Genomic DNA, 13401 nt, shown 5'->3' on the forward strand with positions numbered 1-13401 from the left:
TATTAAAAACAAATAAACATTATCAGTTACTAATCCCAATTTGTAACACAGCACAAAGAAACTTAGACACAGGTATAGCACTGTGGATAAGAACATTTAAAGAAAATTTTGATTACATTTTTTAACTATAGCTAGGTAAATTTGTCTTGGTTGTTGTCGATTTTCAAATTATTACTTGAATCAAGTGTGCCATCAGCTATATTTGTATTCAATACTGACATTGCCATAACAACTTAATGTTGTTATAAATCAATAAAATATTTGTTATTGTTATCTTCAATTACATTATTTTTTGTATTCGTATTAAAATATGTTTTTTGATATGTGGTCTCGAGTTGGTAATTATTGACTAAATAGAGAAATTGAATTGGTGCCTCTCTTGCTTTAAAATCGCCTTAAACATATGGATAAATGTTTCTGATGTTAACAGCATTGGTTTTTTTAATGATTTACCACAATTAATGTGTACTAAATCGCAATGAATAAAAATCGTTATGGCCATGAATTTAAGTAGTCCACGCGAATAATTATGAGTAAACAATTACTAATTACATAGCTAACTATACTACTTTAGAAACAAATAATTAAAAATGTCTTACCAAAATGTCTGATAATCTAATACTGATGACTACTGGTTAGAAATCATTTACATTAAACTCAGATATTAATAAATAATATGATGGTATCCAGAATATTTGTCTCGGGTGATATTCTAGAAGTACTCTTTTAATCACCAATAACCAAAAAATCAATTATCTTCACTGTCAAAACTTTTTTTGCAACTTTTACACCCAAGTGCATCGCACTTCTTGTCAAATTAATAAATTAATTATTATAAAATAAATTACGTCTAATAAATTTAAGATATTTGTTTGTACGTTTAGATTCTTATACATTTTAATACTTCATTAAGAATAATTTAAAACCTCAATGGCGAGTAAAATTGATATAAGGTATGATATTCTTATAACCTTTTGATAGGAATATGTCTCGGGCTAGACTAACTTATATACATAACAGTAATATTGATGTATGGCATTGCAAGGATTATCATCGTATAACTTATTTGTGAATATTGATTATATATTTTTCATAATAGTAACTCTGAAGTACGTGTAATGAAATTCAAATAACTTTTATTAATTTTGAGGTCGAATAGATTTAAACCCCTTATCTTGAGTAATGCCTCGAACTTGAATGTTTGTGACACGTGAAAATAGAAACAAGCCAGCAGCTTATTATTTAGAGTGAAGTTTGATACGTCCTAGATAATAGAAAATAATAAACAAATAGTAGACCATGGTTATTAATTTAACTTATCTTACTCCTGAGAGGGTTTATACCTTCTAGTTGAACCAACACTGGATACAGGAAAAACCTATGTGTCTCTTAAATTTCGAGAAACCTATGGATGTCAAGGGTCGGCACATCACTAATCGTAGCTGTCGAGATTTTAGAGTCTAAGGATAGATCTCTAAGGTCTAGTCTACTGTGGGGAATAACTGTTGGAGTTGGTAAGGTTCTGTAAGTGTTAAAGGCAGGTGTTAGCCTAAACATGAAGGCATGCCACTCCCTGCATGCTTTGACTGGAGAGGCTGGAACAGAGCTCCTATCCCTCTTCCATTACTGAGATTAATGCTTAAAATTCTTGTAGATCTCGATAGCAGACGATACCTAGGCCCAACCTTACCCATCCAGAATATCCTGTGACTCCGGCAGCAGCGCAAAGGTCCTTTTATGGCTAAATCCAATTTCTAAGCTTCTTATCCTAAGAGAACAAAAAAATCTTATCTTACATTATAGACCAGTCAACTATGAATGATTCTATAAGGAAAATCAATAAGCTGAAAAATCAACTATGGGATTTTCAGTCATTGACTTTCCTTCTAGACCCCTCATTTGGTAATGTTTTGACTAGACTATTAATCTACTGCAATCTCTGTTAGGTGGAAGTGATCTGTTAGGTGTACTCAATATACATCATATCTATTGTTTAAGTCAGAATTATTTTGAAGGTAAACATTTTTACAGCGGTTTTGGCGTACTGTACTTTTAGGAAGTGTAAAATGTTGTCTTAGCCTCGCACAACTAATTAAAGGTAGTCATTTTTGCAGTCAATTTAATCTAGTATTTAGTACTTTAATTATAAATACCAACTAAAACAAAAATCAGGTGTTTCTTTTAGAAAATTATTCAATTGTGTCTTTTGTAAACATATAAGCAGTGCTTGGTGTAGACTTAATAAATGTATCCATGTGTTTATGTACTCGTATTAAGGCAAATTAAACTAATATGTAATCGTAATATTTATACATGGTAATAGCCTAAATTAATCCCAATTAAAATATATTAAGTATAATTACCTGTTCCAACTGAGGTTGAACCTGGATTTCTCACTTTCCTGGAAAACTAGCCTATGTGTACAATGTTAATATCAGCTGGCATGTTCAATATTGGCAACTTGTCAATACAATCAGTTACATAAACATGCGTATTAATTTCATTGTTTAGGCTTCACTCTCACAATATTTAATCTAGTAAAATGATCCCTTGGTATAACCTCGACATTCTACTTCAATACCCTATAAGAATTTGAATATCTCTATCTTTCATCTAACCTTAAAACATTTACTATCACTCTGAAATGTTACTAGCATATTAATTCCACTCACAAACATATTACGTCTTTGATTCAAAAATGTATTGTTGTAAAATGCATGGTTGCACTAAAATATGATACGTTTTTAAAATCGTGAGTGTACTCATATATTGTATGTTAAACTGTACTCTAATAGTAACAATCCATAATCATACATTTGCCTGCTGAGAACCCTCAGAAAACATATTATTGTAAATTAATATAATGCTCCAAATTATTTAAATAGTATTATACGTACGATCTGGCCTCCTTGACAGTTGATACGGCGACAAATCTCTGAGAAGTGCCGGGGTGAACACCCACGTGACTTAACCAGTTGAATACGGATCCAAAGCAAATGGACCAGAACGTGTTACGTGCAAAAGGACTCAAATCCATGCTAGAAGCATTAAACTGTAGTAAATTACTCAGTCATGAGCATAATATCAGATTACTGATATTTGATATTACCATCGTAATAAATTTTCCATCGTTAAATGGCAAATATAGAACATTAAGTTACAATAATTAGAATCTGCCATCTTCTTCGTGTCAAAAGCAGTCTCCGTTCGTATTTTTTGAGTATACCGCTTGTGGTGCTTTGTGCAGTGATTCAAGAACCGGTGAAGGTGAAAAACCTTGAGTTCTTCCTCATAAGTATAATGTTAAACCTTGTACACTCTTATGTTCTTATTTTTTATTGTAGATTTATAGGATGTTTATCATATTATATATTCAATTAATATGCATCTCAACCCTCTTTAGTTTTCTTTTCAGAGTGCATTCTTTGTGACAATTTAAACTACGAATTTTTCTCAATAGACTTATAACATATTGATAAATCGTTTGAATGCGCATTATCTATATCTTTAAAACTAGACATCTCCCATTAACCTACGCCTAATAATATATATATATATATGTGTGTGTGTGTGTGTGTGTGTGTGTGTGTGTGTGTGTGTGTGTGTGTGTGTGTGTGTGTGTGTGTGTGTGTGTGTGTGTGTGTGTGTGTGTGTGTGTGTGTGTGTGTGTGTGTGTGTGTGTGTGTGTGTGTTAAGTCATTTAATTGGGTAAGTTGTTTAATTATTTTTATATGATTTATTTTCTTTAACATTACAAAATATTAAAAAATTTTGAAACTAACATGCTATTGTGCTAATCAGTTACAAAAATGTTAGTAACAGTAATTTTTAGACTGATATTGTCATATACTGTGTTTGTCTAAACATATGATTCCACTATGTGCAGTCAACTATCAGACAGGTTTATCAACAGTATAATAAAACTTCCTTCAAACGATCATACAATAAACGAGGTTTCATGAACTATATGATGAAACCCACATGGAAAGTAAAACATATGGTATTTTTGAAATCTGTATAAAATCAGCTGTCTTTTTATTAACTACAAAATGGGTTAATGTGTTTAAAAAAATTACTTGAACCCTACGCTACCTGTTGCTGGCCTTTAAAATTGTTCATTGTATTTAAAAACTATAACAAATTTCGTACACCTTTACTAATAATACAGATATAGGGAGTGACAGTTTTACAATTACTAAACACAGTTCTTTTAGCGCAGCGAGTGAACGACGCAACTAATAATTAACTTAACCACAGTTAATTATTGTTCTTGTTATTACGCAAAACTTTGTCCGTTTAATCTTTGCTGTATTTCTTATTGTTTCCAAGATCTCTTCAGCGTGCATAAAATTTGGATTAACTCACTCACTCATCACAAAATTTCAAAAACCACAAAATGTATCGTAATGAAATTTGGAACATGCCTTCCTCTTGGGTGTGCTCACTAAGAAATGGTTTTTAAAAATTCAGCCTCAATCGTGACTAACTCACGAAAAACGCTATTTCTCACACATTATAAATACCACGAAATAAAATTAGGGATCCTAATAAAAGTTAGTACCTTGTTTATGATTAGATGATGGATACACGATACAAATAGTTTTCTAAGTAGTTTCTTCTGAATCGTGTACAATTTTTCTTTCACTACCACTACTTTTAGGTTTTATTTTTTATTCTCGACTTATTCAGACTTTTCAAACGATTATTTGACGCTATCTCATATTCAACAAGTTTTCTAGCAAGATCTCATGTCATTCATCGTTTCTCGCGATTCATTTTTATTCCTAAGATTAATTTTATACAAATTTCAATCGGAATGTAACAACGCAAATATTCAATGGAATTACTTAAAGTGCCTATCATGCTTAGTCAAGCTGTATCAAGCAGTACCTTGTCAAGCTATCAGAATACACTTTCATTGTCTATTTTTACAACCTATTTTTACTTCTCTTGTAAATCAGAAAACCACTCTCACATTTTCTCAGAATGAAACTCATTTATATGAATACTTAAATTACTTACCCCATTTTTAACTCATTTTCCCCCATTCTAGTACCTTTTTCAACCTAGTCCTTAAGTTACAAGAAATATTCATTATTGTGACCACAAAAACAAATAAAATGTAATAGAAACACGCTAACAATCAAGCTTTAATAAGAAAAGTACATATTATGTAGGGTTTTGGACTATTTTTTGGACCTGCTTACTTGAATAACTCCAGCCTGTGCCCTTCTTCATTGATCCTGATCACCTCTGATATGCTGCCAATCTTCAGAAATCCCAGGACCATGATGAAGATAATGGATAAAACTGTGAAGGCACTTTGTAACAGGTCTGTCCATACCACCGCCTTCAGGCCACCCTGGGAAAGTTCAATTCAATTATTTTACTTAATAAAATACGTATAATGTATTAACTATTTGAATGACCTAAGACAAAAGATTTATTCAGACGTTAATTATTTATTACTAGAAAACGGGGAAGTCTTTTTACTATTTTGATAATTATAAACTACGACATGGCACAATCACAAAATGTGCAAAATAATAACAAATTTAAATGCTATAACAAGTATATAAGCAAGAAAAGTTGCCAAAACTAAAACCCAAATAATTGTACTAATAGTACAAAAGCTAACAATATAAAAATAGATACGCAATAGAAACTGTAAAGAATAACCTAACAATAAGAATAATTAATATTTATACTATATAACAATCAACTCACAATAGAAGTGTAGAAAGCACAGATGATGCATATGATGGGCGTCATTATGTATATTGAGACCCCCGTCACTGCAAACATAATGCAATATTTCATAATCTCCACAGAGTAAATATAAATAACATTCATTACTTAGCCCCTAGATTGTAATAGTCAGTATAGACTTTTTTATATCTTAATCCAAAAAGCAATATAACGCCTAAGCGTTTCGATGTTACATGATTATTAAAGCTGTACTAAAATCGCCAATGTTTCAGCACTTCATGTGGATCTGCTGTTATATCTTATACCTGATGTTATATCTTAAAAATAGAAATGATCCTAAAATGTGTTGTTAAGCAGTAATCTAAAAAACATCTAGACCAATTTGGATAATTAATTATCTTCGTAACATATAATAATTAAAATAATATAACATGGTTTCGAAACTATTTTGTAACAAAGTAGTAATATTTAAGGTTCATAGTCCAAATTCAACTGACACTTAATAGCTGCTGACAATTTAAGTTGAAGTTTATAAAGGAGGCAGAAATATTTGTTTACAATTGAAATTTTAGAAAAGTGCTTGGTGATGCTGATTGCAAAAAAATAAGTTAATATCTAACTTTTACTCCGGATTGCGCCATTTAATACTATCTTAAAAACAAACTTAAAAATTGTGAATGTTTTCATTAAACATATTCGAAACTGGTGGATTCTTAGGGCATTTTAAGAGGGACTTAGGGAAAAGCAGAAAATGAATACTAAAATGCTTGAAGGACTTCTTTCCTAGACAGTAGTCCAAGGCTTGTTGCAGGATTCCTCCCTTAAACGGAAGTCGATGGGGTTTTCCCCTAGATCTTAATAGGTTTCTCAGTCCTCCTTATGTACACTTATTTTTTCAGTGGGACTGGCAGTAAATTACAAGAGCAGGATTGACCGAAGTAGACTTCAGAGCGCTGACATATGTATATAGATGTTTGATCGGGACAATAAAGTAACCTCAGGTATAGCAACGTTAGTAAATTATAACAGCCTGAAGTAGACACCTTTTTACAGGAACAGTCTTCTCATTCCCATGTATGTATATTATATTTACTTCGTCGGGACTACAAGAAAATTAAACTACGGAACCGGGAATATCAGGCCTGAAGTATACGACAAAGGCTAGAAGTAAACCGAAGTTGGTTTCCGAGACCTATATTTGTATTTTCTTCATCGGGGCAAGAAGGCAAACCTAGCTATTGCGCTGGAAATACTGTATAATTAATTCGAACCAGAAACAAACAAATTCTCCTACTTGTTCAAAATGTAATATAAGAGTCATATAAAACTCTGATCCTCTTAACCATGAACACTGCAATAACATGTACCTGATGTATGTTTACTTGCGTTTGGTAAACTTTAAAGGAGTCCTTCACATACATGATAGGAGTTTTAAAAAATATTATAAAAACTTCGATTTTAAAAATTACTTGCGAAGCCACGGATAACAGCTAGTTTTAAATAAAACCAATATTTTAAACGGAATTCTAGTATTTTAAAATTTTCAAAAATGTTCAGTAGGCCTACCGGTGTGGCTCGGCTGTGGACAGGTACAAGGCTTAATCAGTAGGGTTAGGTAACTTCGTCACGGCCTGTATTCCCACTATCAGCTGGGCAAGGATTAGTTGATCAAGATAGGATTTTCTACCCTTGGATTATAGCGTCTAAGATAGAGTGTAACTTGAAGTTTAACTTCTCATCCAGCTCGTAGTTTGTTGTTCCGTCACTTTTGAAGAGAAGGTATATCTCAAATTCCTCCAATGTGGCCAATTGTCCATCCTTGGAACACACATTTTACAAATCCAAAACTCCAAAGTTCAACGTCCAAGTTTGGACGCATGCAAGTAAAAACTGAACAACAAAAAAAGAACAATCAAGGTAGCACAAAACTCGACAGATTGGACAGAAATACAAATTAACTCAGACAGTATATAAGGAAATATAGAAGATTATAGAGAAAAATTGAAAAAACACGTGAAGAGAATGTCATTTTTAAGAATACTCCATAATAATTTTACATCGAAAACTCGAGCCGACAAAATGTAGAGAGAGAAAAAAGGTGAAAGAACCTAACATTTGAAGTTGGAACAGGCTTTAGCGTAAACATAAAGTCAAGAAAAAGATTTGTTAACATCAATTCACTAGAAGAAAAGCTTATTCTATTTATTGTAAAAGGCATATCTGGATTTTTCCAATAGTTTTAGAGGATTCCATGAAAGCCAATAGCATTTAAAATGTACAGTAATCGTAACCGTTTGTAAGAGCAAACAACCAAAACCCATTTGCAAATATGTGTTGACCTTCCCAAGAATCGAAACCTTGAACTCTTGGCTAGAGATCCCGCAACATTGCCCCCAAGCTACGACGATATTTTTCACATGGCCCTTTAACCTCAGAGGTGATTTCTTCAAGGAAAAATCTTAACTGTTAATTTTAAAATGTGTGTGCGTCATAAAAAATAAACTATTAGACCATTAAAATGATTTCTATATTTGTTGTTCATTATCAAACCAATAAGAAATCTCAGTAAACCGATTAATTTGGCAAATTACTTTTAAGTTGGTAGCAATACTTCGACTTAACTTATTTACATTTGTCTCATAAACGCTAATTATCCGTTATACAATACCTTGATTAAAAGCCATCACCGGGAAGTAGATAACAACAGGCATGAATAATATCTGTAAGTAGATATCCGATTGTTAATTAACTAAATTAATGTTTATAATTTAGCTGCATAATAATCTCGAAGCTTTACAACTAGAGCAGAATGATTTGTTCGCATATAAAATAAGAATAATATTTAAAGATTTAATCATGTATTATATGTGAATCTCTATACAGGCTAAAAGACAAGACTCACCAAGGACAGCGCAAATAATAAAGAAGCTAAAGTCCTCGTTCCTTTACTGAATCGAAGTTCCAAATACTGAAATCATAAAGAAGAGCATTCATATTTTGTATGTAAGTTGAGAAAATAGAATAAGTTAAAAGCTTTACCTTTTATTGTTACAATAGAATCAAATTAATAAAGTAAGCTTTGAAGATTAGATACTTGTAATCAATATTCCTCTGAGTATAGGTAAACAACTGATTTAACAATGTCGATTGCAGTATTTCTCTTATTAATCCGTTAATCTTTTTTTCGGATAAATTGTGCACAAATTTGGCACTTTTATAGAACCCATGCAATTTTTAATTTTCAGTTTGTTTTCAATAACAAGAGGAAAAATAGAGAGATTCTTAAAAAAATTAAATATATTTATTTATTTATTTGATTTGAAGAAATGGGGTAATCAGCATCTGGAAAGGCAAGCACGTATTGGTCGGAATATTGTCCGTTGCAGGTTTTGTCATCAAATCTCCGAGTTCCATAAAGTTCCATCTCTGGTTCTATTAGTTAGAATACATTTAACAATTTATTTCTCATAGCACAAAAAAACTCTGATTTCAACAAACTCTATTTTCACCTTTCCTGTGTTAAATATTTTTAAATAGTCAGAAAAGCATTCCTTGATCGTAAAGCACTTACCTCGTATATCGAATTGAGCTGGAGATGGAAAAACACCGGAAGGAAGCTGTTTACCACTATGAAGTACATGATCCCGAAGGTGACACTCATGATGAAATATTGAGTCCCGTAGGAGTAAATTTCTGCTGGTATCCCGATCAGACTAACGCCAGAAACGTGACTAAAAGTAACATTGCATTACACAATTATTAGACGAATTTGGTGCAAAATGTACTATAAACTTTATTGTAACACTGTGCTAATGGCTAATATAGGTAAAAAAGAGGATCTGAAAGTTTTATTAATAATTTCATTACGGAAAACCTTACTTTATGGTTAAAATCTTCACTGGCAGTAGCTAATCGTAAGTAATTTTCTTGTACTATTAGTTGCTATGTTAAACGTACCTGAAGGTAAGGGACATTGCAACAGGAAAAGCGGACATTTTCTTCCCTCCCAGCAAGTACTCAGCCACCGTGTCCTGTTTCTCACACCAACCGTAGTACACTCCGACCAGCAGAGAGAGCAGCAGCATGGAACAGAGTACAGAGTACTCTACCGAGTTGAACATCAGCGCTGCTGAAGCAAAACTGGGAGCTTCCGTCCCATTCATCTTGAATATATTAACATTGTTAATTACATGCTTTTTTAGAATCAGTGGTCCAAAATGTTACACAAAACTGGGAGCTTTTGTCCCATTCATCTTAAACATATTTTCATCGCTAATTACATGTTTTTTTTTTAGAATCAGTAGTCCAAAGTGTAGTATAAAGTCATAATAACTTCATTTAGGATAATTTCCACTGTAAATTGCAGTACACTCACAATGATATCCAGACGCACATTTCTACAACTTTTGATATTGATTTTTTTTTTTTTATGCCAAGCTATCACCAAGTACTCACCAAGTATTAAAAACTGGTCGTTTCATTCATAAAAGACTATTTTGTATGTCAATGTAAGCATTACATAAGCATAGCTATTTCTGGGTTGACTACCTCTCAATACAGTTTTCATTTAATTTAAACTGACAAAAGAAATTGTGTGTGCTATATTATAATATAAGTGTTAGTAGTGAGTGTAAACAAAAATGAGTGTATCATTAATAGTAATTAATTCCACCACCATTTCCTTCAACAAATCTACCAACGTTGCAATATTATATTTGATTTATTAAATTACTAGCAGTTACCCGTTACTTACAGCAGTAAACTTAACAACCAATTACTATTCGAAATCCATAGTACTAACTGTAAGGCAGTAAAGAAGCAAGTAACTACAATTTAAGAGACGTACAATTACCTTTCAGCAGTGAAATAGCAACCAGCTAAGACACGTACAATTAACTTTCAGCATTGAAATATCAAACGAACAACATTCTAAGATCCATAGTATTAATTATTTAGCAGTAAAACAGTAACTACCTAAAATCTAATAAACGTAAGAACAATTAACTATCACCAATGAAATAGTATTCAAATTTAATCTAAGAGTAGTACTAACAATTTTATCAGTGAAATAGCAATCAACTATTATACTATTATTAAATGTTTAGCAAAGATGTGGTGTCCCATTGCCAACAAAAATATGTTAGTACGAGAGCAATATGATACAAACCAAGAAACACACTATAGCGATCTTTGAAAAATAATAAACTAAAAACTAGAGAATATTGTTATATTACTAGAAGATTTTATCCGTTTGGTGTTATATAGAGCGGAAAAGAAGTTTAGATATTCGGTATTTCTTACCTTTTCAGGTTTCTAACTCAAGTTTGAAGTTTCTGCTCGTTGCGACCACTATTTTGAGTTGGCGTGTGAAACTACAGTATGCATACAGTATATGTTGTTGATAAATATTTTCAAGGGTAATGAATTATCTCTATCCGCTTATCTAGTTCAAAACCTTTACCTACTAATTGAGGAGTTTCGTGGAACTATCTATACATATCACCGACTGCAGCCAATTAAGTTTCAATTATTAATGGTAAATTAAATTTAAACAATTATATACTATTAGAATTTTACACTAAATGTTTCCTCCTACGTATGATCATTGTAAATTTACGTCGCGTTTTCCACAGTAATAGAAAGTTTAAAAATAATAGCGAAAATCTGCAAAAAAACTGTAATACTTTGAATAACAATAAAATTGTTTTACAATTAGGATCCCACATTCTTTCAAGAGATATGCTCAAGGCGAGAATTTTGCATAACAAATTGAAAAAACTTGATTATACACTCACATATCAACTTATCACGAATATTTGCAAATGTTAGATACTGTACCTGAAATTTAGAACTTTAAGTTTAGTCTCGGGATTATAAGGAGACCCTTTGGGTCTTGGGATAAAAGTGTTAACAATTCCCCAACCTAATGTTTGTTTGTGTTGTAAATTATCTCTTTTTGTTTGACACCGCATATTTAAAAAATAAAAATATCTCTATTACAGAATGACCTGTTGTGACATATAGAAAGGCACTAAACCGTCCAAGTGCAGGTCCTTAAGAACTGATAAGCAGAGCTCATGGTCCTGCTCACGGCTCTTATCAGCCCCCCCCCCATTTTCCAAAATTAAAAACTTTACCAACAATGGCAGTATGCGTCTGTTTAACCCCACTTTATATTTAACTCCAGTGTTGTTAAGATAAGCTGGAAATACTGCCAACATCTGTAGCTTACTCATTTTCAGATTTTATTTGTGTTGTTATCTATTCTCTATTCTTTTCTTAACACATAGATTTCTTGGTACAGCCCTCGGCTAGATTAAATCGCAGTGCTCTAAATCAGGTATAGCCTATTTCAAGAGGCATTATATTATTTCAATATTATTGTTACAAACCTTTTTCTCAAATCTCAATTTTCTCTTGCTATTTCTGTCTTTGCAACTCTATTTCAGTCGTTCTCCTTGATTGTATTTTGTAATTTAACAATACAGAAAAGTTTTTCGTATAAACAGGTTATATCTCATACTTGGAGTTATCAGAATAGCAAGCCGAATTCGCGCTGACATAGTGCTCAACGTGACCGACAATTGGTAAAGGTTTCAGCCCATGACTAAACAAACTACAGTCCAGCACTTCTTACCATGCTATGCAACAGATATGCCTAGAAATTTTACATACGGATCAATTTTTGATCTTATGTCTGTGGAAGAGATATTCCTTTTGAGTATATGGTAAATCAAGATGGTGTTATTAACGGGGATCCTGCACAAGGAGTCAAAGAGTTCTCTGAACATTTTAATACAGGCACTTTGATGGACTTATTCCAATAAACCCTTTTGGGGTTTATCAAAAACCTACAATTCCCTAGTTCCTATGGAATTTGAATCTAAATCCTCTTATCACAATCCTTTATCACAGTCTCAACTCAGCCCACAAGCATTTACTTCATTTCTGCTGCCCAAAAGTGCAATGGATACTTCCAATGACTTTGATTGGAACCAGAGAGGTGGAATAGGAGACATTCGGATGTGTGAAAACCTGACGAGGGCCGTTAAAAATACGGGTGCAGGCCTTCGGGCGCTCCGGTACTCCAAAGGCGGAGAGCAGAATACGTCGACATGGGGCATGCCTGGACCGTTTGGTTGTCAGTGTTGAGATAACGAGGTGTGTGACAAACAGGAAGTCTGGGTTGTGATAAGAAGCCGGAAGACAGGAAGTCTGTGGTTAGGAAACACCAAAATGTATCTCTCACAAGAAACTGTTAACATGTCAAATCGTCATAAAAGGCCATGGAGCTAGTGCGGCGCCTGGTCTGCTAAAGTTTCCATGGATAATTTAGTGTGCTTTTATATAACAAATGTGTCATTGTTTCGTTTATTAAAACCGCTATTAGATTTCTTTAGATAGTAACTTGATCTTTAATACCTGCATTACACTATCAAGAACTGATAAGATCAAACATAAGAGATTTACAGCTAAAAGTATATGTTTAATAACAATTCCAACTTTATTATCTGGAACAGTGAATACAGAAAAGAGTAAAATAAGGATTGATGCTTGTTTTGAGGACTGATTCATGCTTGTTTTCAGCAAACATTAAGTACATATTTTGTGGGATAAATTATGATGTCATTACAAAATGTTAACTTAAGGCTGAATGCTGAGTTTTTCTTTTCCAGTTGTCGTCCTGGAACA

At 32.6% G+C, this 13401-nt stretch overlaps 1 protein-coding gene across 1 annotated transcript; it reads right to left on the reverse strand.

The window, feature by feature from the left end:
* Positions 1-2887: 2887 nt before the first annotated feature.
* LOC124358155 (sodium-coupled monocarboxylate transporter 2-like) lies at positions 2888-11097 on the reverse strand. Its single transcript, XM_046810448.1, has 8 exons — positions 11011-11097; positions 9667-9872; positions 9281-9440; positions 8612-8677; positions 8378-8429; positions 5728-5795; positions 5208-5362; positions 2888-3038 (listed from the first exon to the last, which is right to left on the reverse strand). Exons 2-8 carry the CDS (start codon positions 9870-9872, stop codon positions 2888-2890), a joined length of 858 nt encoding a protein of 285 aa, XP_046666404.1. The 5' UTR covers positions 11011-11097.
* Between the last annotated feature and the right edge of the window lie 2304 nt (positions 11098-13401).

The sequence above is a fragment of the Homalodisca vitripennis genome, chromosome 3 (genome assembly GCF_021130785.1).
Source record: "Homalodisca vitripennis isolate AUS2020 chromosome 3, UT_GWSS_2.1, whole genome shotgun sequence".
Taxonomy (NCBI): Eukaryota; Metazoa; Arthropoda; class Insecta; order Hemiptera; family Cicadellidae; genus Homalodisca; species Homalodisca vitripennis.